The sequence below is a fragment of the Amphiura filiformis genome, chromosome 10 (assembly GCF_039555335.1).
Source record: "Amphiura filiformis chromosome 10, Afil_fr2py, whole genome shotgun sequence".
In the NCBI taxonomy this organism is placed as follows: Eukaryota; Metazoa; Echinodermata; class Ophiuroidea; order Amphilepidida; family Amphiuridae; genus Amphiura; species Amphiura filiformis.
Genome location: NC_092637.1, coordinates 30,102,301 through 30,122,654, shown reverse-complemented (window position 1 = coordinate 30,122,654; position 20,354 = coordinate 30,102,301). Strand labels below are relative to the sequence as shown.

At 35.6% G+C, this 20,354-nt stretch overlaps 1 protein-coding gene across 1 annotated transcript in view; it reads right to left on the bottom strand.

Moving 5' to 3' along the window:
• The window catches only part of LOC140162726 (PAT complex subunit CCDC47-like), a 30,949-nt gene extending 10,952 nt beyond the window's left edge, over positions 1–19,997 (bottom strand). Inside the window, exons 1-7 of the mRNA XM_072186012.1 lie at positions 19,882–19,997; positions 10,224–10,485; positions 8,065–8,187; positions 6,048–6,175; positions 4,833–4,879; positions 3,579–3,706; positions 1,619–1,684 (exon numbers count right to left, since the gene is read on the bottom strand). Of these exons, the coding sequence (XP_072042113.1) occupies positions 1,619–1,684; positions 3,579–3,706; positions 4,833–4,879; positions 6,048–6,175; positions 8,065–8,187; positions 10,224–10,472 (741 nt within the window). The 5' untranslated portion in view covers positions 10,473–10,485; positions 19,882–19,997. The remainder of the gene's footprint in view (positions 1–1,618; positions 1,685–3,578; positions 3,707–4,832; positions 4,880–6,047; positions 6,176–8,064; positions 8,188–10,223; positions 10,486–19,881) is intronic.
• Positions 19,998–20,354: the final 357 nt, after the last annotated feature.

Below are 20,354 nucleotides of genomic sequence, written 5' to 3'. Positions count from 1 at the left end.
TATGGATTTTTTCCCCAAAACACCAACAAAAAATTAGGCCTTTTTGGGGAAAAAATCCATATCTTCAATATGAAAGGTCAAAATTTTCCATTGATCATCGGCTTTTCCTCCCAGCTACATACACTTTAAAAAGACATCATTAGATTTATAAAATTTACTTCGAGGACTGTTATATATCAAAATGTGAAAAATATCAAATTTTAATAATTTGTCATAAAATTTGTATTATATCGTGAATTTCAAAGAATGAAAATTATTTGTTATCAGAAAGACATTCTTCGTATTCAGAATGCAATTCGATATGTCTGATGTGTTCTCATGTCCCACAAAAAATAATGTTGAAACGCTCAAAACGCTCATTTAAGATCCCTTAAGGTAGCTGTGTACTCTCAGATACGCATGTAGTAAAAGTGCCATAACTTTGTAATTATTCACGCAAGACATGTAAAAGTATACATTTTTATAAAGGCAAGACATCAATGAATCTCAATATAAGTAGAGTTTTGGTGTAAAAGTAACAATTATGAAGAAAATCACAAAAAGTGAATTTTTGGCAATTTTTGTTAGGTACATCATAACAAAAAAACACTCTTTCCAAAAATTTTCGTTTTGCTTTTTTCTTAATCGAGGCACTATTCCAAAACCGTTTTTTTTAGTTTTTTGATATTGGCCTTATTTTTGGAGATATTGACCATATAAGGCATCAAAATGAACTTTTTAAAATTCACAACCGCCTATTTGCACAAAATGATGCCTAAAATTGGAAATAGACCAAAATATAAAAAAATGAGAAAACCGTTTCTTAAGTCAATCATGCTTTTTATGATGAGCATAATTGCTTACCTATAGATGCTGTATTTATTGAGTTATCGTGTACCTAAATCGTCATTTTACCGAGAAAATGAACATTGAAATAAAGGCCGTTGAAGTCTTCCGAGTGTGGATATTTTGCACTTTGATCGAAGCTTACAGGAGAATGCGGCAGTTTTCGTTTTTTCTACCTTACATTACGTGAACATCGGGTAAATCCACAGCCCCTTGAGAAGCTTGGGCGAAATCTATTCATATCTTGATGTTTAAATCGGGGGAAAGAACTTGAAAAAAATCACATTTTATCAGCTAAAACGGAGCCATTTGACCGCTGGTTTTTGTGAAATCAGTGCTTCCGTGGTGTTTCCATAAGATGCGCCACACATGCAGATAAGCGTCGCGTATGCGTAGCGTATCTGTGCGTTACCAAATTATGCTGACACGCAACGCGATGCGTTGTTCTTGCCAAGTGTACCTTGCTGGTACAACAAAGATTTTCTTTCCTTTTAAATTTCAAACACGAGTGGAATAGTGAAATAAAATCCTTAAAATATTGCAGTTGGAGTTTATAAATCTGGATTTTCATTCCTTGTATTTATAAAAACATAACAAAGTACAAACATATAAAAAAAACTCAATTTCGCGAAAGAAACGATGTCTAGAGTACACAGCCGCGTTAAGGGGAGTTTAAATTTTCATTTGGGTGTTGAGTTAGCAAACCAGCTCATTTGGGAGGTTCAACCAACCCCAAGCAACCTTCCCACAAACTATAAATCACTACGTTCAGGCTTTATTTATTTCCACTTACTATTTCATCCGTTGCTGGTTTCATTGTCCTTGCCATCACACTAATAAGGTCTTGTCGCTTTAATAACTGTGGAGGGGAAAATAACGGTGATAAATAATGATAAAAAATACAGCACAGAAAATATGCAAACCCTACTAATGCCAAAAAAAATAATTGTTTGTTTGTCCTCCACAGCTTTGAAAGAGGGCGTGCGGGGTTTATTTTATTTATTTTTTTCGGATTTGGCATATTCCTGGACCTTGCTAGAGCTAAATGCTACAATCATTCATGGTGATTTAAAAAAACCAACATTTTGTTTCTTTAATATGCAGTTAAAGTTATAATTTGTGTTCATGTCATGTCTTTTTTAATGATTTCAAATCCAATGTATTTTGAAGTCACTAAAAATAATAGACTATGACATGAAGTTATAACTTAGCATATTGAAGACACAGAATGTTTTTGGGGGCTTTTTTATATTTTCAATCATGAAAGATCTTAGCATTTAGCTCTAGCTAGGTCCAGAGATACTCCAAATCGAAAAGAAAAAAAATTTTACTTATTTTCATTTTTTTTTTAAATTGAAAAAAAAAATATTGGTCAGGCCTTATTAAATCTGAGAAGCGGGCGGTGGAGGACAAACAAACAACTTTTTTTTTTGGCCTAATAGGTTGTCACTCTGGAGACACTGGTTAGTAATGAACTTTTCATCATGTTTCTTGAAATTCCAACATCTTAATTTGACATCAGCCTCAATCTTATCTAGGGAAAAGCCGATCAGATCGGTCACTTCCGACTTCCGATTTTGGCCTAATCTAATCTGAAATCAGAATCGGGAAAAATCATTTGCCCTTCTAATGAACCAATTATTTTCACACAAAATCAGTATTTAGGCTGAATTTGGTAGCCTAAATACTGATTTTGTGTCACTGGCTTCCATATTCACAACAGCAATTACCCAGCAAACACAAAATGTTTTAAAAACGTTTTATACAGGTTATATTTTGTGGTTTTGGTTTTGGTAAAAACGTTTTAATAACATTAAAATGTCGGGTTATATAAAGGTCATGAAAACACACTGCAAAAATATTTGTAAAATGTTTTTAAAATGTTATTGAAAAATAATTTTTACAAACATTTTTTGCCAAATATTTTGTCAACACTTAAATAACATTAAGTTAGAATATTTACAGTAAGTTTTCATAAAATGTTTTTGAATGGTATGAAAACGTATTATACCATTTATATACCCTTTATATAACCCGACATTTAAACGTTTTCTGGCAACTTTTTCTAGCTTTTTGCGAATGATGTCGAAAACGTTTTGTGTTTGCTGGGTAGCTACCACGTAAGATTTTACTGGAAAAGTTAATTATTTTATGGTGTTTATCAAAGGTAGTTCAAGTTCAAGTTCAAGTTTTATTTGTTTTCATCTCAATTCACAACAAAATTATACAAATGGAAATTTAAGATACGGAAAACTTAATGATATTACTTATAGAAATACAATATGGCCATGAAAAGTGAAGAGATGTGGATGCCGCAAAGACGCAGAGCGTGAAACTTGTAGCACCCAATCTGAACAAGATGGAAATTTAACTTACGCTACAAAATTAATATGTACAAAGATTATATCATGTGGCCCGAAATAAGAATAAATGAAATTTAATTGAACGGAATCAATAAATCAGATAATACTACTCAAAAGTACAATAATAAAATATTTTTATAATGAATAACATATTTTGACACAATTTTGACACAAGGCTGAATGAAAGGAGAAGGTAGGTAGTATAACCTAGTTTTTACTTGTTTTACCATTTGCCAAGTCAAAGTTGATATCACCAATTATAGAGGGCACTCTAATTAATTTCTCAGGGAGTGCAAGACGAGTTAGGGTATCAGCTGATAAGCAAACAAAGTGACCATTGATCGGTAGATTCAGATCTATCATGGTGGAGCGGTTCATCAATATTCCTACCTTTAATTCTACCAGCATGCCTTCACAGCACACACGGCCTGAGCACCACAGCATATATCTGTTCTCGCTTTCTTTCACTAACGTTACCGGTGCTGCTGACGTATCTGTGCTACTCTGGCCATCATCGCCTGGAAGAGATAAACAAATAAATAATGAGATATTGCATGCAATTAATATCCCCATTAAAGCTTTGGAAGATTTTGGATGTCAACAATAATGGTCTGTTATCAGGTCAAAGGTCAAGAAAATCACGACCTGATACAGTCACTCACTCGCTGATGAAAGATGGAGTACCATCTGAAAATTCTGAGGTAGGAATTAATTCCTTGTGTTTGGATCAAAGTTTAAATCAAAATCATAATAATGGTACCAGTTTGACTGCCCTCTGATAGCTTCTCATGGGTGTAGAGGGACAAGCGAAATAAAGTGTCTTGCCCATGAACATGTTGGCCCTGATGGGGATCGAACCTACAACCTTATGGTCATAGGTCAAACATCTTAGCTATTACTATCAGGGCAAAAATGTATCCAAAATCCCTGCCCCACCCCCCCAACTTTACAACTGCTGTAAAACCAAATGTATTGGCAATGGGAAAACAATGGCAACAATGGTCGAGACCATATGTTAGGAGGCTCTGCACATTATCGCCGCCCACTTTCATGGTGACCATACAGGGTTGCCGGGAACTTAATGGTCTCTGACTGACGGCTCCCAAGATGAATCGTTCTAAATGGGTCAATAAACTTCCTTTGAAATTGCAGATTGCACTCATGATATCTTGAGTGGTGTTAACAAGCTTACCATCAATCGTATCATCTTGATCTTGATATTATTCTCAAGTTCGCCAAGCATATGATATTTTATTAATGTTATTGGCTCATGATAATGCTGAATGCAGACGGGATAATTATCATCTAATTGCAGTTGACAAAAGCTGACATATCAGCCGCAACGGTAGTCCCAAGTTTTGAAGAACCTGTTCATACCAGATATTTGAGGATGTGTAAGCTGCTCACGGTGATGGAATGCTACCTATCGGCCAGGAAAGCATGGCTTTCTAGTAATTGCTAGTGGCCAAGCGACTTGGCGCAGTGACAAGCTAACGACGAAGGGCTTGCGGTCATCACGAAAGTGGGCAACAACAATGTGCAGAGCTGCCTTATTCTGTGCCCATTACTCTACAGTTTCTTTATTAATTTGGACCAGTTAACCTCATAGCAATAAATAAATAAAACAAATTACACAATACTTACCTACAAGAGCAAAATTACTCTCCAACAAATCTTTGTGTGAATTAAACCTGTAATATAAAACAAACAAATAAACAAAACTTCATACAATTTAATTCCTTTACAGACCACAACCTTTATAAAATATGTGACCATCCATCTCAAACCGCTCGTAAAGTCGGCAAATAGTATTTAGAGTTGTGCATAAAGCTTGTATTTAAAATATACCTAATAATTGTCCTACAAGTTTCTCAATTCAGTCCAGTCAAATACCAATCTTTAATCCTATTGTTGAAGGGGATAATAAGCTTATACTTATAGTAAATAGCTATAGTCTTTGTTTGCTTTGGCTAAATCCTGTTCAAGTGGTGGGTTAACCAACAATTAACAATGAGAGGACATTCCTGAACCTCGTTGACTTGGGGATGATTTGAAGTGACCGCCAATTATGATGACCATTTGATATTTAATACCAGCAATATAGAAAAAGAGATATATTGAAGCACCAAAATAATGTACCTTTTTACTGAAGGAGCAAAGTTTAACAAGCCATAACTCACACGGAAGAAAACAAAATTGATCAGGGGCCGACTTTACGAGCATTTCGATGTGGATGGTCACATATATGTGCTTGCAGGTACCATGTCATCAATCCCCTCCTGGCAAATGGAGCCATTACAATATATTTAAAAAATGTCCGTCTGTCACTGAAGAAAAGCAGTCTGTTTACCTACTTGAAACATTGGGGTTTTTTTTGTCTACTTGGTTTTGTTTGTCTGCTATGTGCACAGTGATTAAACTGATTGTCATCAATTCCAGTGTACTTTTGTTCTTCTGTGGGCAATTTTTGGCCTGTTTTTGTGCCTACATTGGTTGTTTGGCTTATTGTGTCTGCTTATGTGCACAGTGATTTTGATCACTTGTTCTACATGTAGTGTCCACACTTTTGTATTCCCATCGATCCCTGTTGTTTTTTGCAGGTTTAACACTTCTATGGGCATTGGAATTGGTCATTTCAAGTTTGCCACTTGAACTTTACCTACTTCTATGTCTACATTTGTTGTTTTTTGCCCCCCCCCTCTGCGTACTGTCTAGTCTGTAGTTTACTTGTTCCCCCACATCAAGTTGCATGGTGTACCTTGTTCTTCTTCTTTCCATAATTCCCATAAATATAATATATATATATAAATTTCCCACCAAATGCAGACCAGGGTGCACCTGTAAGTTGGTATTACTCACCAAGCACTAGCTAGTTTCTGATTTTTGCTCTTCCCATTCATGTAGTTGAGTAGATACGCAGCAATTCCGGCTATCATTAATAATTCCAAATAGTAACTGTCCCAGTTATTACGTAAATGCATTGGAACCTGTATGCAGGGCACAAAGAAAAGCAAAGTAAGTTGGAATGAAAGTTCATTTAAGTACTTGTCATTTTAACCTGCGATCTTAAATTCAGACAAAGAATTTTTGCAGGGGGTTCAGATTTTACAAAATGTGGACCTTTTTTCCCCTCAAAAACAAATCACTGTAATGCAAAAAGTGATCTTCGCCCCTTTGTCTTGGTCCCTTTGTTAATTTGGACTTTGGTCATTTCCTCCTGTTTTTACCCTTTAGGACATACATTCGCATGTACACATACCATAAACGTTCGCCTAATGGCGCTATGGGCAGGGTTCAAATTTGTTTTAAAATTTTGTGTAGCAGTTTTTGGCTAATTCATCATAATCAGGATACTTCCATATACTACAGCACTATAGGCAGTCAAGTTAGCTCAATCGTTAAGGCGTTCGACTATGGTGCGAGAGGTTGCGGGTACGAACCCTGGCGGTCCTAGTATGCTCCTCGTAGAAAAATTGAGTTAGCTTGAAATTCCCCTGGACAAGGAACTCACTGCTAATTTGTCTCGTTGTAACCCGTACGAAACTCGGGGAGCTGATCCTGGTTGCGATGGTTATTTGTGGAATGTCTAGGGTGTGCACTCTTAAGCAGCAAAGTCCCTGAATTGTTGTTTAATGGTTTATGGAATGATGTGGGCCATAGTGGTCAGCGACAAACTGTCAAGTGTGCTGAGGCTTGTGGATCAACGTCTAGGCGTTGTGCCTGTGCGTAGCGCACTATAAATCACTGCGCTTTTTGTTTTTAATAAAAAGTGCTATACAAATGCAAAATTGGGTAGCTGTTGCTTCAAAATAAGGAGCAAACTGCTATGTGATACAGCCGAATTCGAACCCAGGCTATGGGCTCCCTTGACATAACTAGAATTTTAGACACAAACTAAAAGTGCCCTCCCATAAAAATCCCAAAAGCAAATAAGGACACGTACCCTTAATTCTTGTTGGGATTTTTAGAGAAGGGAACTCTCTATTTGTACATAAAATTTACCCCAAGGCAAAAGGAACCCAGGTGCGCCATTAGGCGAATGTTTACGGTATATTACTCAACACTACACAAGTAAAGAAAATTAAATCGATTTGATACTCCTAGGATTTTGGTTTAAAAATCTCGACTTTCTTGCAGCGTTTGAAATAAGGCGCGTCCTTGCGTCAAATACCCGTGAAAGTAGGCGCGGACCCGCAAATTTCATACGGTACGGGTTCGCACGACCCGTAAAAATTAAACCAAGCAAAGAGCAGAAAATCCTAGTTTAGTTGTTCCACTGGAAAATCTGGTTCGCATAATACGTCCAGCTCCCTGGGTACACTTTCATTTTAGTTTCCCCATCAAGTTTTCAACCCAGGTTTTCAATTTTCTTGAAAATTAGTGAGGACCCTTGAAATTTCAAAGGCAAGGGTCCAGGGTCGGACCCTTGAAAATTGGTGAGGACCCTTGAAATTTCAAAGGCAAGGGTCCAGAGGATCCTTGGATTTTTTTTCTTATTTCAAGGCCTGCTTTCTTGGAGTAAGTTGGAGGATGACGGGGTGTGGATCATAAAGGCAAGTGCTCCTTAACCCCCTGAGCACTACCTGCCAATCTAACATTGCCTCTGATTAGTCAACTACATGATATCTTCACTTTAATCACCAATCAAAATGGAGCTTTGCAAATAATTCACCCCAATTTTTTTTGCATGGTGAAATTATTCTAACAATGTTGCAGATTGGTCCAATTGATAATGAAAACTTCTTTTTGGTTAATCGGCAGGTACTTCTCATGGAGTTAAGCAGAAATCATCGTTTTGAAATCAAACTTTTGAAATCATTTGAAATTCCAAAGATTAATACAAAAAGAGTACATTGCTGTCTCCTCCCCTTTTTACCTTAGTAATTTCTAGATCTGGAGCATCAGACGAGCCTTTGCCTTTGGTTCGTTTCTCCTCCTTCTCAAAGTTCTCAAACTCTTCATCATCTGAGAAGTGTTCATCAAATTCATCATCTTCATCCTGCAATAGTAAACATAATTAAAACAAAAGAAAATTAACAAACAAGCACAAACAGCACCTCCCATTGAGGTTGAAATCCATACACCCCAATGGAAGACACAACCTTAATCTTCCACATAGGGAGTGCAAATTTGATATTTACACTCCCTGTGTGGGAGATCAAGGTCGTGTCTTCCATACACAACCCATGGAAGACACAACCTTAATCTTCCACATAGGGAGTGCAAATTTGATACTCCCTGTGTGGGAGATCAAGGTCATGTCTTCCATAGCGGGTGTGTGGATTTTAAATGGGATACACCATGACTTTTATCTATATTCTATAATCAAATTAAGTAATTCTTGGCCAAACTGGAACACTGTGAACGCTAGTGGCTCCACGATAAACACACGCGAATATAGCGCGGTACAGAAGAAAGTATACGAGGGGGTATCAAAAAGTTTTAGAAATCGCCCAGAAGTGAAAGAGCTATATCAATGAAATTTTGTCAGTGTAATCACTGGTCCTTATGTACACTATGGTCCAAAAATGGTCTCATAAGTATGTTTACTTTTTTTACAGGTGGCACTAGATGCCAATAACCTGCTGCCCCAGTTACTGCGCATAAACTGCAAGATTGAGAAAATTGAGGCAAGCAGCAATATTAAGATCCTGCTTTTGAAGGGTTGCAGTGCCTAGAAAATTGATGATGAAATGAAAGTTATCTTCGGTGGTAATTGTGATATGTCACTGTCGCTTTTTGGAAAAGGAATTTTTATTTCATCACAGATTTTCTGGGCACTGTAACCCTTAAAATGGAACTTAATCATTCTGCATGCCTCAATTTTCTCCATTTCGCTGGTTATGCAGTTACATAGGCAGGTAGTGACATCTAGCTCCTGTAAAAAAAAGTACACATACTTAAGAGACCATTTTTGCACCATAGTGTACATAAGGACCAGTGATTGCACTGACAAAATTTCATTGATATAGCTCTTTCACTTCTGGGCGATTTCTAAAACTTTTTGATACCCCCTCGTACATGCGCCTTACACTGCGTACACGCTTAGTACACTACATGGACGCAACGTGCATGTTCCAGTTTGGCCAAGAAATACTTTTTGATTATAGCTCCAGTGACACCTCATTAATTTCTCTGGACCTTTGAATGCACTGAAATTTAGGTATTAGCATTACTTTAAGGTGGTACTACACCCCTGGCCAATTTTGTGCCTATTTTTGCATTTTTCTCAAAATTATAAAGTGTTGGTGACAAGTAAGATATGTACATGTATATTATAGGGGCAAGGACTACAACTACTGCACTGGAAATTCAGCAACTCAAGGCAAGTGGTTACTGATTTATTGATCAAATATTGGTTTTCCCTCATTTTTGACTGTAACTCCACAACTGTTGTCTGTGCTGAAATAAAATTTCCAGTGCAGTAGTTGTAGTCCTTGCCCCTAATATACATATCTTTCTTGTCACCAATGCACTATAATTTTTGAGAAAAATGCAAAAATAGGCACAAAATTGGCCAGGTGAACATAAGCCTAATCTACACCCATCGTATGTGTGAGTTACGGCTTCTGACAATTGGACAAGCCTTAGATGGTTTATATACCGGCTCCATATATTCGATGTATGTAAGCCTAATCCTGCCCAGGAAAATAATATATGCATGATTGTGTCACCAGCATTGGAACAGATAATAGGAAGAATGAAGTCTTAAGGGGGTACTACATCCCTGGCATATTTTGTGCCTATTTTTGCATTTTTCTCAAAAATTATAGCACATTAAGATATATTATAGGGGCAAGGACTATAACTACTGCACTGGAAATTCAGCAACTCAAGGCAAGTGGTTATGAATTTATTGATCAAATATTGGTTTTCCCTCATTTTTGACTGTAACTCCACAACTGTTGTCTGTGTTGAAATAAAAATTTCCAGTGCAGTAGTTCTAGTCCTATAATTTTTGAGCAAAATGCAAAAATAGGCACAAAATTGGGCAGGGGTGTAGTACCCCCTTAAGAATCTCAAATCTGTACAAACCTCAATGGTGACATCATCTTCATCATCCTCAAACTCATCGTTATTGACCATGTTTGGTTCGTCATCATTGTCCATCATGAACTCATCCTCTTCCATCTCCAGTTCCACAATCATCTCGTCGTCATCTTCATCTCCGAGATCTTCAAACTCAGCAAACTCGTTGCCTTCAATGTCTGCATTGTGCTGTGCTGCTGATATCACTCCAACGGTGAACGCGATGCCCAGGAGAATGGCAAGAAGTGATCGCATTGTGTTCTTAATACTATAACAAAAAATACAACAAGCATATTATGCACAAAATATCATGAACTGAAAGTGGGTCCAATAGCCTTTACAATTTGCCAGCGAAGTGGTTACATAAGACAGCGTTCAAGCTTTGACTTACGTTTGGCGGACAGAATGGTGGGAACTTAAAGTGAAAGATATCCTACTTAAAGGGACATTTTCTGGGGGAAATTTTGTGTAGAAACTGAATCTGACATAAAAAATGCATAATTCTCAACTTGAAAATTTTCCCCATAGCACTGTACAGGCATATTTCTGCCCGAAGTCCTCAAATTTGAGCGAAAATTGGCGCAAAAAAAATAAGTCCTTCAAAACTGGGACTCTCAGGGCTAAACAAACATAAACTTGCTCTAGAGGGAGGTCTTGGCTATAGCAAGTTTATATTTGTTTAGCCTTAAACCTCACAGTTTTGAAGGACTTATTTTTTTTGCGAAGGCCTTTATTTTTTTCACACTCGCCGAAATGTTAGGGGTAGGGGTAACATATTACTACTTTAATTTTTGTCAGTACATTCAACTATGTCAAGTTTTATACCACTATTTAGCTAGTGAAATACTTTTTTTGTACCATTGAGGAGTTATGGCTTTTTCAAGCTCAAAATTAGGCGAAAATTTCATTTTTTCCCAAATCAATTGTCACCCTGACCCCCAACTTTCAAACCCTGTTACAAAAATAAAGAAACAGATTTATCCCATTTAATGATTTGAATGTCACAAATGTACCTTTGTCACATAATTAGCATAAAAAAATAGGCACTACTCAGTAGTTTTCATGTTCATACACTCACAGGAAATTAGCAAGTCAAAATTTTTGTCACCCCAAAATGGCCATTTTCGCAAAAATTGGACCAAAAATGAATTTTTCTCAAAATCAGTGAAAAATAAGGGGTTTTAAGTGCCAAAATCTGAAAATATGTGACATTTTACCCCTAGAAACATTCAAGCAATCAAGAATTTTTACTGTTTTCACCCCTAAATATTTTTTTCACACGCGTGTCCGCCAAATGTAAGTCAAAGCTTGAATGCTGTCATAACTCCTTAGTAACTGGATCACGCACCTTTTGGAATTGGTAGTACATGCCATAGACTTTGTGTTGCGATCACTTCGATCATGGTGCAGAACTCAAAAGCGTGATCCAGACACCAGTTGTGATAATCGGATTACACGTAACACTTCCCTCGCGAATTATACCATTCATTGGTGCAGGAATTTTTAATTATATTGGTCCAGGAATTTTTAATTATAAAAAAATATAAATCATAATAATTATAATCAAATAGCCCCTATCATACATTATCTTATCTTACATTATCATATAATCACCTTTAACAAAACAATTTCCATGAGAAATATCCTACTTGAAAATTTGATGATCATACCCTATGATAGGCATGATTTAGGCTTGCGGCCCGAGGGCATAAACAACCGTTTAGTCATGAAAATATATGAATGAACCCCGTTCATACATACCAGAACATTTTGTGATTCTTATTTCATCAAAATGGCGACAAAAGATAACAAGGAACATCATAAAAAAACGATGAATTTCCTTCGTTTTCTTTACCCCAAGATCGCACATCCGGGCCACCGGGCATAAACGGTGTTTATGCCCGGCTCTCGACCAATCACGCGCGCCGTTATATAGCGCGTATGTATGAACACATTCTAACATGCGAGGGCGGGCTTCATTAAGCTTCTTGTGATCCAAGGTCCTGCCAATACTGTTACAGTCCTGCCTTAACTGTGTAATCCAATAGGAACACGAAGAAAATTTGGATTTTGACCCTCAAAACTCCAACCTGCATAAATTTTAGATCGTAACTAAACTTATTGACCAAATTTTTTTTTAATTGACATATTTTGTACATTAATATGTGTAGATAATAAATCAAGAAAAAAAACAGGGGGTACCGGACCTCACTTTTGAGCTACAGCCGTTTTAAAAGAGGTGTAGGCCCTACATTTCCAAAAATCTCTGTACACTTCAATGGCAAAATCAGCAAATTAGCCAAATGTAACTGATGTACGTGGAACCAACATTACTCAAATTTCAAGGGCATTTTGTAAAAAATTACAAGTTTTTCTGAGGTTTTCAAAGTTTTTCTACGGAAGTTTAAGGTTTATTCAAGCTACTTGTGTAGGAATTGTACAAGTGGAGACAGTCAAATATTGATGGACACAAGTAATATGCATGAGCATTTTTCATAGTCCAGAACAAATTTTCTTGAAAATCCATGCACCTGATTGGTCAGTTCAGTGCATGGGGTTGCTGTGAGCAGCTCTGTGTGTACTGTTGGTTGGTGGTTTCCCAACTATGCAATTGATCATCATGGACGGTGGTGGTACCTGGTGTGTTCTCTTAATTATTTGTACAGTGCCAATGGTGCAAGTTTGATTGTGGAGCGATAAGTGACCAATTTGACGTTCAGCACAAGTGTTTATTACTCAGGGTACATTAGCTCGAGATACTCTAGCTAAAATACAGGTTTACATTTACTATCTTACATTATCTTGCTGTATTTCAGCTAGAGCGCCAAAACAACAAGCTTCCGGGTTTTTTTTTTTTTTTTTAATGTTAAGTAAGATGAAGAAGAAACCCGCCGGAGCCCGCCCTACTCATTATTTCATTGTACTTATTGCAATTTGCCTCCACACACATTACGTAATCAACACAAAGCTTTGTGAGGATTAGTGAGTGCATAAGAAATTGACAGCGGAGGATACGAAGGACACACCGATTGCTAGTTGTCAATCATGAATTGCCGCAACATTTTAATATTTTACTGCATGGCATTCCGCAAGCACCAAGACAAATTATGCCGTATTTTTCCCCAAGATCATCTCATATGAAGTAAGCTGAATGCGATCTGTACTTTTGTAACATTCCGAGTCGCTCTTTTAGCATGTTTAGCAATAAGTAGGCCCAGACATGGATACGCACTTAAGATGCGTGTTGTGTTGCACAACTTTAAGATACTGCAGTTGCGTTAATTCCTCTTCTTGCACGCATCAAAACTCAAGACATATTCTTTGTCATTTTACACATTGCAACTGACGAGTGTGGATGGGTCAAACCATCCATACTGAAACAAATTTGTATTGCGATGTGGTAATTTCACTAATAATAATATATTTCGCTCCTATATTTTATAGTTGAGCACTGTATCTAGTGATGGTTTCACTATAATTTCTTACTATAATTATCTAATTAATTAATTAATATTAAATAAATAAATAAATGGTCACATTTTTTAAGTTGGGACCCTATTGTGTCACATACACACATTTGACAAAAATAACATGTATTAGGACTCTATGCCTAATAACTCGAAAAATAATTATCCAAAGTGTGCAAAAGTATACATTGTCGGAAACCTGAGATATTGAGGATTGCAAATATCTAATGATTTTTCCAGTATACAGGGTGACCTAGGAAATATACAGGGTGTAACAAAAGAAATGTTACAATGTAATGCAATTTGTTGTATGCTTTCTAGTTTATACATAGTGTATTAAAATAAAAATTGAAGTCCATATTTGAGAAGCCAAAAGTAATGCCCATCCAGACATATATAATTTATAGAGGTTAATTAGTTGTATAACGGAATTACAGGGTGATCAAAATTTGTCCGATTTTTACATTAAAAAACTATAAATTCTGTTTAGTACAGGCATATGTGACAAAAATGTATGTTCTATTTGTTGAAATGAAATACTTAAAAGAAATTCATGAACATATCTTCATGTCAGAAAGGAACAATTCATTTCAAAATGCCAGATTTGATTATACAGGGTGTTCAAAAAATGAAAAAAAATAAAAATTTCGATGATTATGTAATTACCCACATTCACAATATTATTTATTGATCACAACATGTTATGCCTGGCAATAATTGCACTGACATCTTGTTAATAGTTTTACTGCTGATCTGTGAAAATCAACATACATTTTGTAACAATTTGACAATCATATAGGGTGATAATTTGTAAGTCTTTAACTCTAGATACATGTAGTTGCATGGCAAATGGCTCCTAAAACAATGTAAGGTGTGGATATACTGTATAGTGGATAACACTAATAATTAATATAAAAGCTTTCAATTTAAAAAAAAACCCAAAGAACATTAATTAATAATAGCCTGGCTGCATTAAACCACTGCAGAGCTATTTCCCCCAATTATAATTCAAAATGGGTAATAATCGGCATTGGGGTGGTATTTGTAATATAGTGAGGCTCTAATTAATTAGTGATATTAATTAATTGGGAATTAAATTAACATTTATTTAGGTTGGGTTATTACAATAATGCTACTATCCAAATAAAATAATAAGTTAATACACACAGTTATTCATTTATATTGCCTATCCCATTGGAAATACACAGTGCGCATCCTCACCCTCGCGCATCCTCACCCTCCTCCACCCCTGACCAATTATAATTAATGAGTTATAGTAATTAATCTAAACTTTCTTTATAATTTTATCTTACAGATATTATTAAAGCAATAAATTATCTTCCAAATGAGACTAAATATACTCAATTGTGATGTCTTGTTTGAGAAATATGAGCATTTGAATGGCAAATAAACGAAAAAATGTGACAAATCCACCCTTTTTAGGGTCCCAACTTAAAAAATGTGACCAAATGCTACAGACCAAAATTTAATATTTGCTTAGCCTCATTCATAATATTGGAATTTTAAAATTGGACATTCAAAATAATATGCACACATTTATATTAATATAAATGATTTATATCTTTTATAATTGCTCAAGTGCATGTGAGCTATTAAAGAGTGTCAAGAGTAATAAAAATTCAGGTGAATTTGGTAGGGCTTGGTTGATGATGCAACCTCTCTGGATAAAAACAACACAGAGCCCAAACATGCAACCTCTCTGAATAGTATGCAACAGAGCCCAAAAGTATTGCAAGAAAGAATCTGACGTGAGTTAAACTTGTGGTTAATACCCATGATAACTGTAGTTTTTACATGTTTGAAGTCAACACAAGAGATTAAGTTCTTTTAATTTTTTTAAACTGAACAAAATTTACGTCTTTTATGTCAGCATGTTTCGGTGTACTGTGACATCACACCACAGAAAGTACCCCATTTAGGTGTAACCTTATCAAAGTAAACATTTTTAGGATGGTTGTTGCTTGCACTTTACAAATGTATAAAATGCTTTTAAGAATACACAAAGATTTTAGTATAAAGAGGCTCTTTTAGCAATTCAAGTATTATTTTTGTATTTTCCTCAAATTTTGATGGAAAATTTTGTAACGTGTCATTCCGTGTATCAAAAAAGTACATCAAGTAGGGGTAACCCTATCACGAACGAACTACCCCCATTCATATACCTGGTCTCATGTACCCATAGTGTATGGGTACATGGTATAACCAGGCATTCAAAAAGGCACGGAGAGAGCTGTCAAAGAGTGTATATTTCAAAACATGATAACTGCACCAGTTATAAAAATTCACACAAACCCATCATTTTCAAAATACACTGAAACCCTGTAATCCATTTTTGAAAAATATTATCCCTAATGTTTACTTACTTTTGTTCAGCAAAAACCCATTTCCAGTAAGTCAAATTCTGTAATTGTACATGTCTCCATGTTTACATTTTGTGGACTAAAAAAAAAAATACCTGTTTCCAAATATTCCACCCAAAGACAAAGTGTTAAGTGCCAGACACATGTGTTGGGGCAAATAATATTAGAAGTCATGAAGTATACTCTTTTGACCACACACAGCTGTACATAAGGCTATTGAAACTTGATGTTGAGTTTAGCGTCCCATTTTTTTCAGCTCATAATGAGGCAACTATTTCATTATTCATTATTCATTTTTTTTCAAGGTTTCATTATCAGTGGCCCTTTACCAATGCTTATATGCGCTTTTGTTCATTCTAACTGGGTATCGCCAGTTGCAAATATGTCACAAACACACATATAAGTAGGGGGGTCACACATTTGCTCATTAGGTGTCTGCATACGACCCATAAATGAACAATGGCATGTTTTGAGCATAAAAAATATCAAATTGTTTTCTTCATACAGACCTAAAAATTTTGAAATATTTATTTAGTATATGTGTAGTTACAAAAAAATATTTTTTAGGTCTATTGACCTTTGAATTTTACACGGCGGCTCTGTGAAAGCACCCGATTATTTATCAGCAAAGACCAGTGTCTGGATCCGCAGAAGAAATTAAGAAATTGCCTTTAGAAAGTGAGTTTTTAGACCCGGTGCCAACGATGTAGTGAATTTTAAAGTTACTTTTTCTGAACCATGAGAAATGTATCTTTATTTTGGCACAACTTGTTTTTTTCTACGATAAATTTGAAAATTTGATGTTTTTTTTTGCCCGAAACGTGTGTATTTTCCCATAGGAAACGCCGTCCAAGGGTGAAATTTTGATATGATGACTGTAGATGATGAGTTACCCTACTGTGTGCCACATGTGCAATCAAATTGAGACTCCTATTTCCCGAATCTCCACAAAAATATCTTTCTTTTGGCGTAAACAAGAAATTTCTAGGATGTTGGGTTCAAAAATGGCAATATATTGAAACATTTGTTTTTTGGCCATTTTCCTGTGTATTTTCCCATATAGAAATTGTTGACCTTACTTGTGAAGTTTTCATATTTTTCCATTTCTGGAGTGTAGTTATCAACATATTATGACCAACTTGTTGTTTTTATCTACTGCAGTGGTCCAACTTGAAGTCCTAGAGTTGTTTTACCTTGAATATGGATGTACAAAGTTGATATTTTTATTCCGAGGGTGTCCGTAACTTGCTGTTTCATTCTGTAGCACTTTTTTACATTGAGCGGCAATTTCTTTGATTTTCTAGATTTTTCCCACTTTGGAGGCAATTTCTCACAATATTTTGATGCACATGAAGCTTTTGTTGTTGTTTTTGTGTTTCAACCCAAGGGTAAGAGTTGGCTTAGTGTAAATGCAGCCATTCACAATTCATATTTTTAATCTGAGATTGTCGTAAACCTGCAATTTTATTCTGCAAGGGGTTAAAATGAGAGTGCGACGATCCTTGATTTTGGTGTTTTAGTCCATATTTGGAGTAATCTTTTTCAAAAACTGAAGCAAATGATGTACCTCTTGACATATCTATGTTGAAAGACTCAGTTATACAGCAACTTAAAGTGAAAATCAGACATAGGAAGCATATAATTTTGATTTTTTTATTCTTCAAACATGCCATATTGTCGAAAACATGCGTTTTTATCCAAATCATGCTGAAAAACAGCAATTTTTCGAAATTTTAAATTAGCGTAACTTCAAAAACGCTTTATCCAATTTGAACCATTTAAATTGCTATCTTCATCATTTTGCAAGATGCTTCTGAAAAACTTAATGCCAAACATTTATATTGTAGATAAAATAATGATGTGACCCCCCTAATATAAGTATAATTATCTTGCTTTTTGTTTTTCAAATTTTAAAACAAACTAAATGTATTCCAAAGTATACCATGCCAGTCTTCTTCACTCCAATTTGTACTAACCTCTCCGTATACATTTGAGGATAAATGGGGGAGGGGGGATTGACTCATTAAATACAAAAATAACAATCATGCAGAACATTATGAAATAAATTGTTGGCACCAATTTGTCAAAACTAGGTCTTTCCTAGTTAAATTATTTACAACATCAACAATCTGGTAAAAACCTTTTGGCTAGGTTGATTTCTCTTCTAGTCTACCCTGGTGTCCCAAAGGTATAATTGAAATAATTGGATAGAGCAAGGGTCAAAAACCTGTATATTTTTAATGCTAAAATATTTAGATGGATTCATCTAATAGTTCTCAGGGCTTTCTATAGTTTTTGAAGGGTTCAAATACAAAAAAAAAAATGGGCTTAAAAATTTTGCAAAACAAATTTTCTTTCTGGTTTAGTAGTAATTTGCAAAATAATGAATTATTTTCAGATTTTACATCTCAAATGCGGCACAAAATTCATAACGCGGGCGGTGGACGCTAAACTCAGAATCAAGTTTCAAGTGCCTAATAGATTAAGCTATTCTTTAATCCACCATAATGTGGTGGATTTTAAGCATGAGTGGCAACTGTTTCTCATGCCAAGGTTAAATTGATGACATGTCTTGACCTAATTGGCCAATTTACCAAACATATCATAACAAGATAGACTTTAATCAAGCCTGAATGTGCTCCTATCTGTAACCATGCTGTATACACATGCCTGTAACAGCTTCTATAAGCAGAGATGAGGTTACATGCTATGTGTAAAGGGCTACATGCTGGAGATAGCACATTCTAATGGTGGGAATTTTGATCACAAGAATTTATGTGGTGGAATAAACACATTTAAACACAGTTTTTGGCAACAAATTTCAACCAAATTGATATTTTAAGTGGACTATAATGCAGTAGGACTTTAAATAATCAAGTTTGGCCACAGAAGACATTGGTGAGTAAGTCATTTGTTGTGAAAAAAACCAGCTGTACATTGAAAGTATGCTTTCCTAGTTTGTATGTGGATTGTAAGTTCAGTTCAGTTCAGTTCAGTTTTATTTCATCAAATTCCATCCATTCAATAATTACAATATAAAAAAGCTTTTACAAACATCGTATAATATGGTGAAAATGATGAGGATGCCACTGAACGCAGAGCGTGTTGTTGTGGCACCCTTTACAAAGTATATACCATGTTCTGCGTATACCCCATTCACGCTGTACGAAGTTAGAATTAAAGGAGCCAGTTAGCACGCCAGGCACCACTAAGCATGCAAAGTGCATAGCATCGGACTTTTGGTGATCCGTATTTGGATTGCGCGATACCATATTTGCACAGATTGTGATACGCACTTTTGTTATTGGTCGTCATGTTTTAGCCTTCAGGATCGATTTTTGGAAAGGGAAGATGTAAAAATCGTCTATTTTTATAAACTTTTGAGCAAAATTTTGTGTTATTTTGTAAGGTGAAGAGATTAAAGTGACGGTTATGAATGAGGTTAATAACTTTGCATCGGTAATATATCGGGCATCGCCCCGGGATATTCCTCGGTTCCAAAGGCAAAATGTTTAGATTTTTCACAATGCCCTCCAAATAACCGATGCGCAGTTATTAACCTCTAAATACAATGCAATTTTAATGCGCAGCAGATCTATAGAAATAAGGCTACCCGGTTTTATGCAGAATTAGACCACGTCTGAGACACACGGCCATCTGGCATGCTGGAGCAGTGGGAGGGTGCCAAATTTTGCAGTCTTCCTGCTTAATTGAATTCGGGATTTCTGTGCTTTCTTTTTACATCTTAAAGCGAATGTATTTCTCTTAGATCCGTACTATATGAAAACCTATAAAATACACACATTAGATCCTTACCTGTATTCTTCTAGAGGACCAAAGAAAAATATAAAATTACATTAAATTATACACGTATTTCGATGAATGAACGGATGTGCACGACTAATAATTTTCTTATAAAGGGCAAAGATACTGCGAATGGTCGAAATCATAGCAGAGGGGGACAGCTGCAAAATCAAAACAGCGTGTCCTTTTCTTCTTTCCTTTCCTTTCCTTTCCTTTCCTTTCCTTTCCGCTTTCCTTTGCTTTCCTTTCATTTCCTTTCCTTTCCTTTCCTTTCCTTTCCTTTCCTTTCCTTTCCTTTTCTTTTCTTTTCTTTTCTTTTCTTTTCTTTTCTTTTCTTTTCTTTTCTTTTCTTTTCTTTTCTTTTCTTTTCTTTTCTTTTCTTTTCTTTTCTTTTGGGCATTTTTTTGATTTTTTGAAATTCGCGATGTAATACAAATTTTATGACAAATTATTAGAATTTGATATTTTAAAATTTTTTTGACATC